The sequence below is a fragment of the Protopterus annectens genome, chromosome 2.part0 (assembly GCF_019279795.1).
Source record: "Protopterus annectens isolate FY-2018-M chromosome 2.part0, PAN1.0, whole genome shotgun sequence".
Taxonomy (NCBI): Eukaryota; Metazoa; Chordata; order Ceratodontiformes; family Protopteridae; genus Protopterus; species Protopterus annectens.
The window spans coordinates 705518724-705538723 of record NC_056728.1 but is presented as its reverse complement, the minus strand read 5'-3'; the positions used below and the strand labels follow the sequence as shown (position 1 = coordinate 705538723).

Sequence of the window (20000 nt, the reverse complement as noted above, 5' to 3'; positions counted from 1 at the left end):
GCTTTCAGGCCAGTTATTTTACATTAAGAGGGTTCGTGGTCTGCACTCTTGTGGGAGGAGGCTGGTCTCTGCCCTTCTGAGCTAGGAATTCCTGGTTAAAGGCTTGTAGTGCATGCATATCTGAACTGCTTCTTACTGGGATTGGTGTGCCTTGTTTGCTGTGGCATATTAGACTGGATTAGGGCCTGCTGGATCTAGCTTTATTGAGTGTAACTTGAGCACTAATCAGCCATTCTCCCTAAAGTATTCAACTGTAATTTACTGTGTTTTGGTAGTAACTTGATTAAAGTGTAGCTATCATTCTAAGTCCTTTGGATTAAGCACTTGGGCTTCAGACCACAGTTGTTTACATTAGCAAGGTTTGTGGCATGCACTGTGGTGGCAGGACAGGGGTAGCGTTCATCCTTCTAAGTTGGGAACTGCTGATTGAGAGCCCAGTGTCTGCTGTTATTCTTAAAGTGTATTAGTTCTGGTTTGAAGCACTTGAGCTTCAGGCCAGTTATTTTACGATAAGAAGGTTAGTTGTCTGGTCTGCACTCTTGTGGGAGAAGAGGCTGGACTCTGCCCTTCTGAGCTGGGAAGTTCTGGTTAAAAAGTTATAGTGCGGGGAGATTTGAACTGTATCTTACTGAAATTGGTACACCTTGTTGGCTGGAGCATAGACTAGATCAGGCCTGCTGAATCTAGCTTTGTTTATATGCTTGTTGTTTGTTTGCTTGTGTTATTTCCTGGAATGCTAATTCCACCTATCTCTGATGGCTTCTCCGGCCGCTTCTGTGGATCACTAGTGATATCTGCATTGCTTACTGTACTTATTTCCTTGTTTCACTTGAAAGAAAGTTACTGTTTGTCGTTTTTGCATTTAAGTTACCTGTAACATTGCACTTAAGTTACCTGGCACTTGCTCACTAAAGCAATTATATAAGTCAGCACTAAAAATTAAAAAGCACTACACCCTCACTCCCCACTGGCCCTTGTTTTCAATTATTAAGGAATTCCCAATATTATTCTAGCATGTCCAAAGGTCAGTTGTCAATCTCCTCTCCGGTCCAGCTGGTGAATCTGGGAATCTTGAGGCAATGTTACAACTGCCTCATGTACACAGACAACCCTCTCCTCCTCCCAACAAATTCCAATACATGTGAGAGATGCAACCATATAGCCAAACTGGAGGCTAAGCTCTCTCAACTCAGTACTGGCATAACCAGTCAGGAGGAGAAGGAAACCACACTCACTACAATTCCAGTCTCACATAGACCTACCCATGACAGCAAACCAAACACATAATCACACAAAAACATACTCAGAGGCTCTAAATAAAGATCTGCCTAAGCAGCAGAGACCTCCAAAGCAGACACCCAAGCAACCGCTACCCCAAAAAAAAACCACGTGCAACACATATCTCACAAAGCCAGTGTGCCCGAACAGTCACAGCCCTTAAGACTAAACAACACACCTGATACACTTGTAATAGGTGACTCTATAAATCAGGCACACTGGCGTCCCGCTCACCAGGCTGAACAAGGAGAGGGTCACGGTGAGCAGCCTGTCGAAGTGCTAGGATCCACCACATAACACAAGCACTCCAGGTCACTCCAAGGCAAGTACAAATATGACTCAGTCATTGTCCATGCTGGTGTGAATGACCTGAGGCATACCTCCCTGGACTACATGAAAAGAGACATAAAGGGCTCTCTCTGAGCATGTAGCCCAGGCAGTATGACCCTGACCTTGAGTAGCATCTTACCCTCACCAAGAATGATGCCACAATATGAAGACAAGATGATCAATTTCAACAATTGGCTTAAGTACTGGTGTCATTCAAAGGGGATCAATGCCTGTCAGCTTGGGATGATATGCTCGACAAGCCACGATGCTTCGCTAGGGATGGCTTGCACCTGTCACCCTGGGCTTTCCGGATATTGGCAAAGGCTCTTGCTACCCCATAGTGCCTTTTTAGGCAAGGCTCAAAGAACAAACCCACCTCCATAGGTATCACAAGGGATAAGAAACTAAGAGTAATGCTACTCAATGCCAGAAGTCTAAACACCTCAAGATGCATTTTCGAAACTCTCCTTAGCATGGAGAACATCGATATCTGTGCAGTAACAGAAACCTGGTTCAGGGCTCCGAGCACCCCAGCACTACAGGTTATACCTCATACCATGCTTTTTAAACCCTTTAAAACTTGGACCCGAACCACAAAAGGAGGGGATATCGATATTCATCAAAGATACCCACACCTCCAGGTTGGTGGCAAAGCACGAAGCATCAGGAGACTATCCATGTGCAACTAACAGTGGGTAAACTGTCTTTCCACTTTATAGCCTGCTACAGACCACTCCTCCCAAACCCAGGAACCCCACTGCGGCCTTCCTGAGAACACTGGAAAATATGAAGGTCTCTCCAAACACCATTATATTGGGTGACTTCGCTACCCAAACATAGACTGGGAGACATTACTCTGGCTCCAACACCTAGCCCAAAGATTCCACAAATTTATAAACTCAAATGCTATGGAACAACTTGTTTACCACTCCACAAGAGGGAAGAAAACATACTGGACCTGATCATCACCAACATGGGACTCTATGCTCCCAGACCAGAAGTGCAACCCTCACTGGTAAGATCAGACCATAAACTAATCTCACTGGATATTCATCCCTAAACCCCACCTGCCCAGAAAAAACGGTGAAAAACTTCTCTAAAGCTAATTTCACACTCCTCCAAACTGAGGTGGGAATCCTTCAAAGCCCCGAGACCTGTGGAAAGTACTGCCCAGGACTGCAGAATCCTTTATAAACTCATTCTATGAACACCTTCAGGAATGCATGGATCATCGATCTGGGCAAATAAAAACCAAGACCCAATCCTCCAAAGGCAGGCGTCCAGTCTCTGGTGGACCCCAGCCATAAACAAACTATACAATAGTAGGAGGAAGCTGCTATATGATAGAGCAAAATCCCAAAAAGGGAAGGCATCACTGATCAGTATTTGCAGAAGACTATGGGCACTCATAAAATTATCTAAGGCCAGCTTGAGAAAAATTGCACAGAACACTAAGTATAATCACAAGACTTTCTTTAGTTAAGGCAGTGTTAGGAACCTGGGTGGTAATTCCCAGATATGCTCAGAATTAGTCGAAAAAGACAAAAAATACACCGAACCCACAGACATTGCCAACATCGTAGCTGACAGGTTCAGCGCAAACTTCTCCCCTCCCCACCAAAGGGCAAATATCTATCCCAGCAGAGTGCTGCCCCCTGACATCTCAGATGCTCAGGTAGAGGCACGCCCTCTCCAAAGCAAAAAACACAGCATCAATGGGACCAGGCGGTGTCCCGGGCTGCGTCCTACATGAACTCAAGAAGAGCTAAACCCAAACATAAAACTACTGTTCAATCTCAGCCTTACTACAGGATATGTGCCCAAGAGTGGCGTATGCAGCAACAGTGGTCCCTCTCCATAAAAGGTGGTGCCTCAAGCGGATCACTGGAAACTATGCCCCATAAGCCCACTGACTAGCTTGAAAGTCTGCAAAGCTATGGAAAGGATCATCATGGACCTCATAAATAAAGATATTGGGACCTACAGACACTGGATCCTACCAGTTTGACGGCTTTGTTAAGGGCAGATCCTGCCTCTTAAACCTGGTTGATTTCTTTGAAACAGTCACCAAGGCCATTGGCCGAGGGGAAGGTGGTCCACACAGCCTACCTGGACCTGCTTATAAGCTAACCGATACAATACCCACTCGGGCATTATAGATAAGCTCACCAGCTTAAATATAAACCCTATGTCACTAGATGGATTTACCAAACTGGCTCAAGGACAGAACCCACATGGTTAGAATTGCTGGAGCCATGTCAGACTCCAAACCAGTTACAAGTGGTGTCCCACAAGGCTCAGTCTGGGACCTCTCTTGTTAGGTATATATTTCACCGGTACAGGCCAACGGAAGGACTGTGGCTGACCAAGTTCGCAGATGACTGCAAACTGGGTGCCATAATCGACTCTCCAGCCGACACAAGCATCCTCCAAGGGCCTCATAGAAACAGACAACTGGTGCCAGAGCCATGGCCTCAAGCTAAATGCCAAAAAGTGTATAGTCATCCCCTTTGGCAAAACAAAGTGCCTAAGAATTACCACATAGGTGGTAATCCATTAAGTACAAGAAGAAGTAATTAGGGACCTGGGGACCCAGAAGTTGATAACAATCTCTCATTTGACAACCACGCATTGGCCAAAGTGGTTAGAAAAACATTTTTATATAGCCACCCTAATCATGAATGGATTCACATCTAGATCAGGGGAGCTTCCACTTTCATCCACCTCCATCCACTGCTCCTGTCCTCCATTCCTCCTTTCCCTTTCATTCTCCACTCCGTTTCCTCCATCCCCTCCATCCATTCCTTTCATCCATGTCATCCATTCCATTCCTCCATTCCTTCTTTCCTTCCACCTTTCCTCCTGTCTCATTTCCTCTCTCTCTGTATATATATATACTCTTTCTCTGTATCCTCTCTCTCTCTCTCTCTCTCTCTCTCTCTCTCTCTCTCTCTCTCTCTCCATATATCCTCCTCTCTCTTCTCTCTCTCTCTCTCTCTCTCTCTCTCTCTCTCTCTCTCTCTCTCTCTCTCCTCTCTCTCTCTTTCTCTCTCTCTCTCTCTCTCTCTCTCTCTCTCTCTCTTTCCTCTCTCCTCTTTCCTCTTTCCTCTCTCTCTCTCTCTCTCTTCTCTCTCTCTCTTTCTCTCTCTCTCTCTCTCTCTCTCTCCTCTCTTCTCTCTCTCTCTCTCTCTCTCTCTCTCTTTCCTCTCCTCTCTTTCTCTCTCTCTCTCTCTCTCCTCTCTTTCCTCCTCTTTTCCTCTCTCCTTTTTCCTGCCTCTCTTTCCTGTGTTTTCTCTCTTTTCCTGTGTGCTCTCTCTTTCCTGCCTCTCTCTCTCTCTTTCCTGTCTTTCCTCCTCTCTCTCTCTGTCTCTTTCCTCCTGTCTGTCTCTGTCTGTCTCTTTGTCCTCCTCCTCTTTCTCTCTTGTCTGTCTCTTTTTCCTCCTCCTGCCTGCCTGTGTGTCTTTTTGTGCCTGCTGTCTTGTGTCTGTGTGCCTCTTGTCTCTTTGTCTGCCTCTTGTCTCTGTGTCTTTGTCTTTGTGTCTTGTCTGCCTGCCTGTCTTGTCTGTCTTGCCTGCCTGCCTTGTCTTTGTCTTGCCTGTCTTTGTCTCTCTCTCTCTGTAGTGTGTGTGTGTCTCATGGATGTATGTGTGTGTGTGTATGTGTGTGTGTGTGCATATGTGCGTTTTTTAAAAAGAGTGGTTGTGGTTGATTGAATAATTGGATGAATTAATTTATAGAAAGTTGTAGTTGCCAATTAAGGGAGGAGACTGTTAGTGCAATGAATAATTTACTCTGTAAAAGGCTGTTCAATACTTGGTGGCTAAGAGGAACAAGAAAACCAGTATTTGTGTGTATCTTGTGTTGTTGGATGTAACCCCACATCTTACTGGATTAAATTTTTCTACAAGTTGCTGCGGAGTCCTTCTTTGTGGTATAACAAGAATTGTTCGTGAGTGCTTTGTGGTTTTGCAATTATTTTCCTTACTCGTCACTGTTTTTTATAATAACTGTGCTTTTCTTTCCATGTAGTACCAAACTTTACCTCTTTATCTCTATCCCAATAAAATGTAAACAGTTCAGTAGTTTACACCATTTCACTGGGATAAGCTTTGTGTAAGTCATTTAATCAGTTTTGCTGGCCTTCAGGGATGGCATAAACCATAAATTTTCCCTAATTTGAATAACTGAGTTGTCAGTGGATGTGTTTGCTATCCAGCCTGTGTTTTAGAGGTCTTCAGTTTGTTCTGCCAAACTGAATGGTAGTAAATCTCTGCGTTATAATGATCTTCTTCTGTACAGATATATATTTGTCACATTTATTTAGCAGAACTGTAGCCATAACATACTTGGCTTTTGCATAAAAGTAAATAATGACCATATTATAGCTAAACTGAATTTTGAGCCTTTGTGTAAAAAACAGTGTTGATCACTTCAAGACCTCTTCAACTAGTAACGAATTAACATTTGTAATGGAGAGGCAAAGTGATTTTGTTCATAAGACCACCAACCAAAGTTACTCACAATTATTTACATGTGTTTTACAGTTTTTTCCTTAGCAAGAGAAAGCTCATTGAAGTTTCTAAAGTTTTCAGACAAAGCCTTTTGAAGTAAATAGTGTCAAAAAGACATTCATCAGACCTCTTATTATTACTGTTGTAATGAGTTTTAATAATGCCTATTTCATTCTTTTGTGATTGAGACCATTGCTTTGGTGGTTTTAACTATATTTAGATTTCGGTAGTTAAAATGCCTTCTAGTCCATTTTGTCCCATGTGTAAATGTGGTGGTTTTTATTACAGAGCGAGAAAAAGATCTCATTCGACAAGCTGCGATACAGCAGGCTAGAGAGGTGGACCTTAGTGTTGTGCGACTCATGTTTACAGCATTCCTACCGGACAGCAATGGCAGCTTCACACGAAGACTTGAACCAGTTATATCAGTGCCAATTTATGACAGCAGTAAGTACTGAATTGATTTGTAATCAGAAAGTAATGAGAGGCTGTGTTCCTTTTAAGAGAATTAACACTGTATAGAAAGACAAGGACTGTAGGTTAGTTATGCCCTTTCGTAGCATTTATGGGCAAGATTAGGAAAAAAAATGGATCTTATAAAAATTTTACAAAAGCCCACTAAAAGCCTGTTTCAAATAATGTAGCAGACTGTACACTGATCACAATTGTTACAGACTCAGACTGGTTGAGGAAGCTTAACACCATTTTGAGATTATTATTAATATAAACTTTTTAACATTTGATTCAGTGATATTTCCTTTGTAATAGCTTCCTATGCTTTTGTATGAAACTTGATAAAAATAAAGCACAGTATAAAAACATGGCTTACATCTGGTATAGTTGTTAGTACTTTCAAGACTTTTGCTTAGCATCTGTATGTGATTTTGTACCATTTAGTCCTGCTGTGGCCTACGTCTACCTCAATGTTCTTGTTTAAAAGTTTATTCTGTGTTATATTTACCCTTATCTGATGTATAGATACCAAATCTTAATTAGCTGTTACAGTATATACCTATTATAGAAATTAACTGATCCATATAATTCTGCTGCTTTTCAGAGATTTCAGTTATCTTATTTTGGCTGTCTTGCACTCTGATGTCATTTATTTATTTAGTTAGTTTTAACATTTTGTTGACCTTGGAAGTCCGACTAGGACAGAGACTATTTTCAGTGGATGCCCGGAGAAACACTCCAGATGCAAGTCTTTGGAATGTGGGAGGAAACCAGAGTACCTCTTGCAGGAAGAACATGCAGCCTCCACACAGATGGCACCCCAGTTGAGAATCAGACCTGAGAACCTCTTGCTGTGAGGAGAAAGCATTAACTGCTGCACCACTGCGCTGCCCATTTATGAGTTATTAATTGGATGAAGTGATGCTTCATGCACTTCAGTCACTGTACTCTGACATATGTAAAATTTATTTAATTATTTGTATTTTTTTTCTGCTCTGCGAATGAAACAGTTGTTCTTAAGTTCAGCACATGGTGGTCTTTGGGTTGAATCCTCATATACCCCACACTGTACAATCTACAGGGTATCCTTTTGGTTGGTAAATCCCTCAGAGAAGTATATACATTGTCATTTCTTTGTCTTGGTCATGATCATTCTATAGGTGACTGACCATTCTACTTCATGATGAATCTTACTGTAAGATGAAGACATGCTAAACTTCTGCAAAGCTTTCTGATGGAGACTATCTGTCTAAATATGGGGAAAAAGAAAAACAGTCCAGCTTTTTTCCCTTCATATTTATTAGCTCTTCGTCTTTCCACAGATTGGAGCCGAGAATGAGAATAAGGAAACTTAATGGGCTAAGTTGATCATCTTATATCTTTACTGAATTAGAAACTTTTCATGTTTTCAAGTTCTTGGGTGAAGATTCAGAACACCCCTAATCAAAACATGTATTTCCATAACCATTTGCCAAGGTTAAGGTTACAGAGAAGCCCATACCCATAGTAAGGAAAATTGTGTGAGGGTCTTAAAAAACATAAATCTGTAATAAACAGCAGTCTGGGCAACTATATTAGCTGTCATCTGTTTTTACATCTGGACCATTAAAGTTTATTAGTGGAGGCAGAAACATTTTTCAGGACCCATCAAACAAATTAACATGCTTCCTTTTTCATGAAGCTGGACCCAACACAGATGAGAACCAAGTCTCATACTAACCTACCCTGGGCCCATCTATTGCAATGGGCACATAGGAATTGGTAAGACAACCATTGGTGTTTCATGCACCAGTGCCTGCCCACAAACAGCATGAGCTGATGCCATTTAATGTGGTGTTAATGTTTCCATTGTTGACTGGGAAGAATCAGTTGCTTGCAACTCAGCCAAATTGTTGTTATAACTTGTCCTACTTGCCTGGCTTGTCTGAGTTAGCTAGGCTGTCAGATATAAGGCTCAGAGTATTGTCTTGTCTGACCCATTCAAAGTGTTTCTCATCTTGGCTTCCTGCAAGATTGTGACCTGTTGGCTCATTTGGGGTGATAGGCTTAAATGCAGAACATAATAAGTGAGATTCCTTTTTCACGGTTTGTCTTTTCAAATGCTAATTTTGACTAGAAGTGTAATCTTTGGAGATCATACGTATTAGTCATAGAGGATATGTATTTCTGTCATGCAGTTTATGTGCCTGAGGACCTTAGCAATTCAGGCTTCTCAAACAGAGACCCTACAGGGCCTTGGATGTCACTGAGCCAGACTGCACAATTGATTTTACACAACTTATACTTACACGCAACTCTCTGGAACTGTCATGGAAAGCAAGAGAAGAGAGATACACACACACACACACACACACACACACACACACACACACACACACACTTTGACAATATACATGCATACTCACTCTACCTTTTTAATGAACAGCATTGATGGTTCAAATGAAAGATTCCTGGAAAAACAATGCTGAACATCTCTTTACCTATTTCTTTCACCTGTTTTTTCATTGCAGTCTCTCCCCTTATCGATTATTCCCATTTCATTCATTCTTCAAGTTCCGGGACAGTGTTAACTAGGCATTTTCACTACTTAGGTGCAGGTCTGGATGTCCTGTGGAGAAGTACTCCATATGATCCAAAAAGCCATGAATTAACCTGCAAGACCTACTGGAATGCTTCAATAATTGGTGGAAATATTTAACATATTCCCTGAGACATGGTCATTTACGGAGCCTTTTAAGATTAAGATGACCAGAGGGTTACCTGACACACATCCTTTCGTCTACCTGACACTCATCCTTTGATTCCAAAAGCAGGCTGGATATAATCACCTCTTGAAGGTATAAAATATTTATCTGAAAGTTCTGTTTTATAGGTTCATAGGTTCATGGATTAGTACTAGGCCAACTGCCCTTGTGGGCCATTTTAAGTCTAGACAATTAGCGTATGTGAGAAACAAACCCTGCACCTTGTTTCTGTAAGGTGAGTACCCTAACCTTTATGCCAACCACCATATTTTAGCACTGGGTTTAAGCTGTCCAAGAAAAGAAGCCTTGAGCCATAGTTCATTTTTCCAAACCCACATGCATTGATTGTGGCTGTAGATAGACTGGGAAAAATTCACTGTTTTCAACCTTGTCATCCAGTGCCTTGGAGTATGCTGGATACATATTGTTTTTTGAATATTTGCTGCTCAGACAAGCTCTTTTGAAGAATTTCATTATTTATGAGCATTGGAACAGCATCTGAGTGTGTCACAAAACCATTCACTAACATGACTTAGACATTCTACTGTGCCTTCGGTATGGCAGGCATAACTGTGACAACAGGAATCTCTGTCATCATCATCATCATCATCATCTTTCTGCTGTTCCCGTTAGGGGTCGTCACAGTGGATCATCTGTTTCCATTTCCTCCTGTCCTCTGCATCTTGCTCTGTCACACCAACCACCTGCATGTCCTCTCTCACCACATCCATAAACCTTATCTTAGGCCTTCCTCTTTTCCTGTTACCTGGTAGCTTCATCCTTAGCATCTTTTTCCCAATATACTCCGCATCTCTCCTCAGCACATGCCCAAACCAACGTAATCTTACCTCTCTGGCGTTGTCTCCAAACCTTCCAACCTGGGCTGACCCTCTAATATACTTATTCCTAATCCTGTCCACCCTCGTCACACCCAGTGCAAATCTTAACATCTTTAACTCTGCTACATCCAACTCTAACTCCTGCCTTTTTGTCAATGGCACTGTCTCCAAACCGTATAACATAGCTGGTCTCACTACCCTCTTGTAGACCTTCCCTTTCACTCTTACTGGTACTTGTCTGTCACAAATCACTCCTGACACTCTTCTCCACCCACTCCATCCAGCCTGTACTCTCTTCTTTGCCTCTCTTCCACACTCACCATTACTCTTAAATATTGATCCCAAGTATTTAAACTCATCCACCTTCGCCACCTCTACTCCTTGCATCCTTACCATTCCTCTATCCTCCCTCTCATTCACACACATATATTCTGTCTTAGTCCTGCTGACCTTCATTTCTCTTCTCTCTAGAACATATCTCCATCTCTCCAGGGTCTCCTCCACCTGTTCCCTACTCTCACTACAGAACACAGTGTCATCTGCAAACATCATAGTCCACGAGGACTCCTGTCTGATCTCGTCTGTCAACCTGTCCATCACCATTGCAAATAAGAAAGGGCTCAGAGCTGATCCTTGATGTAATTCCACCTTAAATGCATCCATCACTCCCACCGCAGACCTCACTGCTGTCACACTTCCCTCATACATATCCTGTACCACTCTTACATACTTCTCTGCCACTCCCAACTTCCTCATACAATACCACAACTCCTCTCTAGGCACCCTGTCGTATGCTTTCTCTAAGTCTACAAAAACACAATGCATCTCCTTCTGACCTTCTCTGTACTTCTCCATCAACACTCTCAAAGCAAACAGTGCATTTATAGTGCCCTTTCCTGGCATGAAACCATACTGCTGATTACTAATCATCATGTCCCTTCTTAACCTAGCTTCCACTACTCTTTCCCATAACTTCATGCTGTGACTGATCAATTTAATCCCTCTGTAGATACTACAGCTCTGCACATCACCCTTATTCTTAAAAATCGGTACCAAAATACTTTTTCTCCATTCCTCAGGCATCCTCTCACTTTCCAAAATTTCATTAAACAATCTGGTTAAAAACTCCACTGCCATTTCACCTAAACACCTCCATGCTTCCACAGGTATGTCATCTGGACCAACAGCCTTTCCATTCTTCATCCTCTTCATAGCTATCCTTACTTCCTCCTTGCTATTCCATTGCACTTCATGATTCACTATCCCCACATCATCCAACCTTCTCTCCCTCTCATTCTCTTCATTCATCAACCCCTCAAAGTACTCTTTCCATCTGCTCAAGACACTCTCCTCGCTTGTAAGCATGTTTCCCTCATTATCCTTTATCACCTTTACCTGCTGCACATCTTTCGTAGCTCGGTCCCTCTGTCTAGCCAATTGGTACAGGTCCTTTTCTCCCTCCTTAGTGTCCAACCTTTCATAAAACTCTTCATATGCCTTATCCTTAGTCTTCGCCACCTGTCTCTTTGCCATGCACCACATCTCCTTATACTCCTGTCTATTTTCTTCATCTCTCTGACAGTCCCACTTCTTCTTTGCCAACCTCGTTCTCTGTATATTCTCCTGTACTTCCTCATTCCACCACCATGTCTCCTTGTCGTCCTTTCTCTGTCCAGATGTTATACCAAGCACCTTTCTAGCCATCTGCCTTATTAGCTCTGCTGTAGTTACCCAGCTATTTGGTAACTCTTCCCTGCCTCCCAGTGCCTGTTTTAACTCTTCCCTGAACTCCACCTCACAATTACCCTTTTTCAGTTTTCACCATTTGATTCTTGATGCTGCCCTCACACTCCTCCTCCTCTTCTTGATCGCCGTCATCTTACAAACCACCATCCTATGCTGCCTAACTACACTTTCCCAGGTCACCACTTTACAGTTTCCAATCTCCTTCAAACTGGCCCTCCTACATAAGATATAATCCACCTGTGTGCATCTTCCTCCACTCTTGTATGTCACCCAATGCTCCTCCCTCTTGTTAAAGTAAGTATTCACCACAGCCATGTCCATCCTTTTCGCAAAATCCACTACCATCTGATCTTCTACATTCCTTTGTTTAACACCATACCTACCCATCACTTCCACATCCCTCTGTTCCCTTCACCAACATGCCCATTGAAATCTGCTCCAATCACCACTGTCTCACCCTTCAGTACAGTCATCACGACTTCATCCAACTCACTCCAGAATTTTTCTTTCTCGTCCATCGCACACCCAACTTGTGGAGCATATGCACTAACAACATTTATCATTACACCATCAATTTCCAGCTTCATAAACATCACTCTATCTGACACTCTTTTCACCTCCAAAACACACTTAACATACTGTTCCTTCAGGATAACTCCTACGCCATTTCTCCTCCCATCCACACCATGATAAAACAATTTGAACCCACCTCCGATACACCTAGCCTTACACCCCTTCCATCTGGTCTCTTGCACACACAATATACCAACCTTCCTTCTCTCCATCATATCAGCTAACTCTCTCCCTGTACCAGTCATACTGCCAACATTCAAAGTTCCGACCCTCACTACCACAGTCCTAGCCTTTCTCCTCTCTTCCTGCCTTCGGCCATGCCTTCTACCTCCTCTCCTCCTTTGGCCAACAGTAGCCCAATTTCCGCCAGCACCCTGTTGGCTAACAGTGCTGGTGGTGGTCGTTGTTAACCTGGGCCACGACCAGTCTGGTAAGTAAATATTTACTGGTGTCCGCATGAATAATTTGGCCAAGTTTTACACTGGATGCCCTTCCTGAAGCAACCCTCCCCATTTATTCGGGCTTGGGACCAGCACAAAGAAATGCACTGGCTTGTGCATCCTCAGTGGCTGAGTTAACAGGAGTCTCTATCAGATAGCATATTTAGCTGCAGCTCTTCTCTTTTGGAGGGTGTAAATAATATGATCAGGAACACACTGTTTATACTACCATACCAGGTAAGGTTTGACAGTGATATGTAAGCTACAGTTAAGTGACTATGGGAACTGATTTACAACCTGTCAGATATGGAAATATAAACTACACATCTAAAAAGGAATGATACATTACTTGCACATAGAATAATCTGTTTTCTAAACACAGGATTTTATGTCAGCCAAGGTGACAGTAACAGCAGTGGGTTTTAGCCCTGGCTGTCCCTTTTAGGGCCCATCATTTTTCAGATGGGCTATGAAGGAAAACATTCATGCTGTATTAGAAATCCTGGATTTTTCTCAACTCCAGCCTTAAGAGATGAAAAATAATTTCTTTAATCACCCAAAGACATGGATATCCATCTCAGTGGGCTTCTGCCAATTAGAGATCACTGAAAATACAATAGGTTTGAGCTTCTTTCACTCTAAATAACAATCCTTTGGGATGCGGGTCTATATTATATTGTCGACATCTCACAATGTTGGCTCTGAAATGTTTGACACCAAAATGACAAACTACTAAAATAGCAAATGGCCATATAACTGATTTCTTTCCAATGGAAAGAAATTGGTTGGCCAAACAACAAGAAATCGGCTGGCCAAACAACAACAGCACACATAAACAACTATATTTAAGTGGGGGCTGTGCCTCCCACAACCCCCCTAACTAAATATTCTAACTCCGAGACCGCACTACACTCAGGGAAAGGGCAGGTGTCAGAAAGGCCAACCGATTTCTTTTGGTTGGAAAGAAATCGGTTATATGGCCATTCGCTATTTTAGTGGTTCGACATTTTGGTGTCGAACATTCCAGAGTTGATATTGTGAGCTGTCGATAATATAATATAGACCTTGGGATGCACCCATTTAGGGGAAGGAGAAATACTGTTTGAAATCGATGGATTTGTAAATTTGATCATTTTTACATACACACACACACACGTTACATGTCCAATGCTCTGTAATGCAGCAAATACCACCAGCCTTTAAAATGATGAAGGTTTAATGAACAGAAAGAAGAAAATAATAGTGGAAACCCTTGCTGTGTGTACTGGTAAAGCAACAAAAACTAAATAAAGGACCATTTTGTTAGTCCCATAAAGAAAAAATGAAAAGCAGTGTCTCACGCCAAATTTAATTAAGTCTAAACGTGCTTTCAACTGGCTTCCTTCTTTACAGACTCCTAATAAAAGATGTACAGCCTTCTTCAGGTTTATCATGGAATGTCTTCTCCTTTGCTGCATTGTATTCTCTAAAACCATTGTTACAGACACAGACTTGCCGTGCATTAAGACACCATTGTGCTCTTCAGGTTTATCATGGAATGTCTTCTCCTTACAGTTTCCCTTCCTATTACATATCCTAAGTATTTTACCTATCTTACACCTAACTTACTGCTGAAGACATTGACTGTTAACCTGGCTTGTGTCAGACAGTCTAACACATTCACTAGCTTGGCTAGATGGGAGTCCCAGTCCTCAGAGTTTGTTATGACATTGTCTAGTTAGGTGGCATCATATTTAACACTGAGTTTTGGGATATAGCCATTAATCTTTGAAAGGTCGGAGGGGCACCATGTAGCCCAAAAGAAAGGACAGTATGCTAGAATAAGCACCCAGAAGTTGAAAAGTCTGCTTTTTCCTTGGCTTCAGCTGTTGCAAGGATTCACCAGTACCCCTTTCATATGTGTAATGCCATCACAAATCATACCTTCTCCAACATCTCTGTTAGTTCATCTACCCAAGGCACTGAGTAGCTGTCAAAATTTTATACACTGTTCAGCTTCCTAAAATCATTACTGCTCCATCAAGGTTTGGGACTCACACTGTGGAGCTGTTCAGCTTGCTTTTCTATCACTCCCATCTTAAGCATTTTTGTAATGTTTAATCTGAAGTAGGGAGTTCATTTGTCAGCAACCTGTGGGTCTTGGATCTGATATCTGATCCGAGCTGACAACTTGTTTCAAGCTAATGGATCCGAGCTCCTAGCTCCTCCCCTCACCCATAATCCCCTGCCAACCCTCCATGACCTCAGATCTAGTTTGCCGCGCTTGTGGATAGCTGGATTCCTTTGAGCTCGACTAGTAATTGTCAGTTAAGTGTGTTTTTTCTGTCAACTTTCTTCTTTTTTTACAAAAATATAAAGTGTGTAAGTGTTAGGTACCCTGTAGTGTAAAAATATTTTTATTTTAATTAGTTTTTTTCCCTCCCTTTGCTGGCCGTTAGTGAGTGTGTGTGTGTGTGTGTTGTGTTTTGGGGCCTGTGTGTTTGTGTAACACTACCTTTTCTTTTAAGTATGGCTGAGGCCCCAAAAGCCATTTTTTCTAAATGTACCGAGTGTGGCCATAAGCTCTCCCCGGCTGATGGCCACACTCGGTGCGTTCGGTGCCTTGGGGTTGAACACCTCACCTCAGGCTGTACCATTTGTGCAGCGTTCAACCCCAGGGCACTGAAAGAGCGAAGGTTGAAGCTGGTCTTGGCGGGACTTTTACCCCCGGACTCGGCTCCGGCCTCCGCTGCTCCCGTGGCTCTACCACAGGCTGTGGTTGCTGCCATTCCTGCCCCCCTTCCTTCGGCCGGGACTCAAACTCCCACTAAAGCGCCGGAGGACAGGGAGGCCAGGAGGGAGAATGGAGGAGAAGCACCACTGGCGGTCCGAGGCCTCTGCTTCGGCCCCGCCAGCTAAGCGGGCTTCTTCCTCCACTGCTTCTAGGTCTCCTCCTCCTCGGCTCCGATCCCCTTGTTTCTCCCCAGGGCCTGAGGAGGAGGAGGCCTGATCTCCATCGAGGTCATCGAGGCGGCATTCCAGGCCTGCCTCGGTGACCTCTTCGAGATCGACTTTCAGTATGTCTGATGCAGACTTGGACCGGATGATGCGAAGGTTCATCCAGGCCCAGCTGCAGATGGGAGTGCTCTTGCCCCCCCCCCCCTTCGGGGTGAGCTCGACACCTTTTTTCCATCCTATTGCTCCTTCTCCGATCCGGGCTCGGAGCGTTCGGAGTCGAGCAGCATTGGAGCCGGGGGTGGGTCGGCGCCGACAGTACTTGGTACTTTGGATCCGACCCTGCCCTCGAGCCTGTCGGATCCAACCTCTCGGAGCCGTGGCCTGAGCTTCGGATCTTAGGGATTCAGTGTGCCTTCGGCTCCATCCAGGTCGGAGCGCACTGGTCCTTCAGATCCGATGGTCTCAGCGCCGGTTCCGATCCCTTCACCGGATCCGAGTGGTAGCCGACTCTCGGAGCCCAGAAAGAGTGGTTCCCCTTCGGCTTTCGATGTAATGGAGAGGGCTCTGTTGAGAGCATCCGGACCCCCGGCCCTTGTCTCGGCTCCACCCTGCACTCCCTCTCTGCTGGGCCAGGCTTCCATCACCCGGCCAAAGGGACAGCCTGCTTCAATGTCCCAGATGGTTCCATTGGAACAGGATGTTGCTGGTGAGGCCTCCTCGGACAGCCCCCCCCCGAGGAAGTGCCCCGCAAGCATAAGTGCAATAGGAGGCACGTGGACTCCCCTTAGTCCTTAACTGAGGACACGGACTTGGATGAAGGGGAAGGCTCCCCAAGATCACCCCCTGAGGATGTCTCCTTTGGAGACATCAGGGAGATGCTGAGGATCAGAGGTGGGTGGTCTGCCCCCAAGTCTTCCGACGAGTCCGTGTTTCTGGAGGCATTCAAAGCAGGCCCATCTACCTCTTGGGTGCCTCTCCGGCCAACCCCTTGGTGGACCTTATTACCACCAGGGCGTGGAAGGATCCGGACACCGTGGAGCCAATACCAAAACGCCCGGACAGAATACTAAGTCTCCCCTCAGACCGGTCGCACTGGAGCAAGGGTCCCCCGTAGATGCCATGTTGATGGCGGCAGCCACGAAGAGGGAACTAGTTCAGGAGAGCCCCTCAGTCCATCCACCGAGCAAGGAGTCCCACTCGATGGACCACTTAGGGAAGCAAGTTTTTAGTTCAGTGACCTTCTCGGTAAGGTCTCTGAACTGTATGGCACATGTCATCAGGATGCAGCGGGATCTTATCAAAGAATACGTTGCCTCCCACCCTGAGTCCATGTCGGCGGAGGGCAAACAATTGTACTCCACCCGAATGGCCACTCTGAGATCAATTTCAAATACCTCTATGCGGCTATTGTCCCATGCCACCGAGGGAGCCGCTAGGGCTGGCGGGGCAGGCCTAGTCATGAGACGTCAGGCCTGGCTCCGTCATTGTTACTTTGCGGAGCCCTTTAAAGCGTCTTTTGCGAACGCCCCTTTTGATGGTTCTGCCCTGTTTGGCAAAACGGTTCGCAAGACACTTGTCCAGAGCGAGAAGGATGGGAAGACGTTGTCTGCCGTCGGAGTCCGCTTCTCAGCTCCCCAGCGGTCCTTTTCGAAGAACCAAAAGGGTCAGAAGAAGATGTGGTTCCGGAAATCGCAACATTCCCAACCCGCTCTGGACAACCAGTCCTTCCGTGGCAGAGGAGGACAGGGAGGACGCCGCCCCAGGGGCAGAGGGGCTCCGAGAAACTTTGGGTCCAGAGAACCTTTCTCTGAACGGCCCACGCAGCAGCCCTGAAGGGTTGCCCGACTGCTCCACTCTGGAGGCAGTCGGGGGGCACTTCTCGGAGCACCTAGCGGCATGGGAGTCCATCACAACAGACCGCTGGGTGCTTCGAATTATATCCAGAGGGTACAAAATACCATTACTTCATGTCCCCAAATTCAAGAACCTCCCCGATGTACCACCCGATCAGAGGGAGGCCGCAGCCGCAGAAATTCAGCAGTTGCTAAGAAAAAGAGCCATCCAGCCCGTCCCCCAAGACCAGCTCGGATTAGGGTTCTACTCCAGGTTCTTTTTGGTGCCAAAAAAGACGGGGGACTTGAGACCGATTCTAGACCTTTCCCGCTTGAACCTGTCGGTAACCAAGGAAAAATTCCGAATGGTCACTCTAAGGGAGAACGATTGGATGTGCTTTATAGACCTCAAGGATGCGTACTACCACATTCTAATGGACAGACGATCCAGGTGGTTCCTCCGCTTCTGGCTGGGAGCCAGTCACTACCAGTTCAGGGTCCTTCCCTTTGGCCTCACCACAGCCCCCAGGGTGTTCACCATGGTATTAGCAGTGATTGCGGCCCACCTGAGACTCCAGGGAATACAGGTCTTTCCTTACCTGGACGACTGGCTCCTGACCGCCCCAACAAGGCATCTACTTTGCTCAGCCAGAGATTTCTTTCTCCGCCTAGCCCCACAGTTAGGCACCTTCTGGCCCTGACACAAGCCATAGAATTCATAGGAGCCAGAATAGACACCAGAGAGCTACGAGCCTTTCTAACGTCCGAGAGACTTCGGAATTTGCAACTCCATGTGCGGGCTATCCTCCAATCAGAGACCCCACCAGCGGAATTGGTCCTGAGGGCACTGGGCTCCATGGCGGCAGCGATAACGCTCCTTCCATGCGCCCGTCTGAACATGCGGGTACTGCAATGGACCCTTCTAGTGCAATGGTCCTTTCTGTCCTTTCCTCTTCACCACCCCATTGCTATCAGCAAGGCTTGCAGGAGGGCTCTATTATGGTGGCTCCATGCTTCGGACCTCCATACGGGCCGACCCTTCTGCACCTCTCCCCCTCTCGCCACGGTGACCACGGATGCCTCCCGCCTCGGGTGGGGGGTGCATTATTCAGGCAGGACGGTCCAAGGCACGTGGAACGATACAGAAACCTCCCTGCATATCAACGTTCTGGAGATGAGAGCGGTGCTGTACGCGTTGCAAGCACTTCAGAATCTCCTCCCCATAGGAACGATTGCAATTCACAGATCTTACCCTCTATGCAGCGAAGCCATGAGAGTGTGGAAATGGGCGATCTCCACCAACCGCTTTCTGGTTGCAACGCACATTCCGGGGTGGACCAACATCCTAGCGGACAAACTCAGTCGCACCCTTCTTACCCCGTACGAGTGGTCTCTCAACCCACTAGTAGCAAAGCAGATATTCGCAATATGGGGGCAACCCTGCTGCGATCTTTTTGCCTCTCCCTCAAACACCAAATGCAGCAATTTCTTCGCTCTGATTCCCCCTCCAGGGGAAACTCCAAGAGATGTTCTGGTGCATGCTTGGCCACCCGGTCTACTTTATGCCTATCCTCCTCTACCCCTGATGCTGCAACTCTTACAGAAAGCCTCGCGGTTGGGGAGCAGGATGATCCTCATTGCCCCATTCTGGCCTCGGCAAATTTGGTTCCCTTACCTGTGGTCTCACCTACTGAATCCTCCTTGGATTCTGGATCCCAGTCCGGATCTAATCTCCCATACGTCAGACTTACCGACCCCAAATCTGGACAACCTGAAGCTGACAGCTTGGTTGCTCCAGTTCCACTCCTAGTTAGGACTCCCAGTATCTCTTCACCAGTCAAAGCCATCCTTGTGGCAGTGCATAAGCCCTCCACCAGGAAAGTGTACCGCAGTAAATGGAAACGTTTCTCCATCTGGGTGGAGCATCATAATCTAGATCCCTTTACGGCTCCTCTTCCGTCCATATTAGACTTCCTAACCGAACTTTTTCAGGAAGGCGCTAGTTGCTCAACTGTCAAAGTGCAATTGGCAGCCATATCACATTACCATGTGGGACATGATACAGGGCCTTTGATGTCAGCCAAGTTGTGTAAAACCTTTCTCAAGGGCACCTTTTTGCTTAGACCCCCTATAAAAGAAGCCGTACCACCATGGGATCTTTCACTAGTTCTTCAAGCCTTGACTGCTCCACCTTTTGAACCCACTGCTTCAGTAGATCTCAAATTCTTGTCCTGGAAAACAGCATTCCTTGTAGCCATCACTTCTGCAAAAAGAGTTTCGGAGCTTCAAGCTCTTTCTGTGAAGCCTCCTTATTTGA

At 45.3% G+C, this 20000-nt stretch overlaps 1 protein-coding gene across 1 annotated transcript in view; it reads left to right on the top strand.

The window, feature by feature from the left end:
• Window positions 1-20000, top strand: part of NFKB1 (nuclear factor kappa B subunit 1) — a 772892-nt gene that overhangs the window by 227182 nt on the left and 525710 nt on the right. The window contains exon 5 of the mRNA XM_044060344.1: window positions 6408-6566. Coding sequence (XP_043916279.1) covers window positions 6408-6566 — 159 coding nt within the window. The remainder of the gene's footprint in view (window positions 1-6407; window positions 6567-20000) is intronic.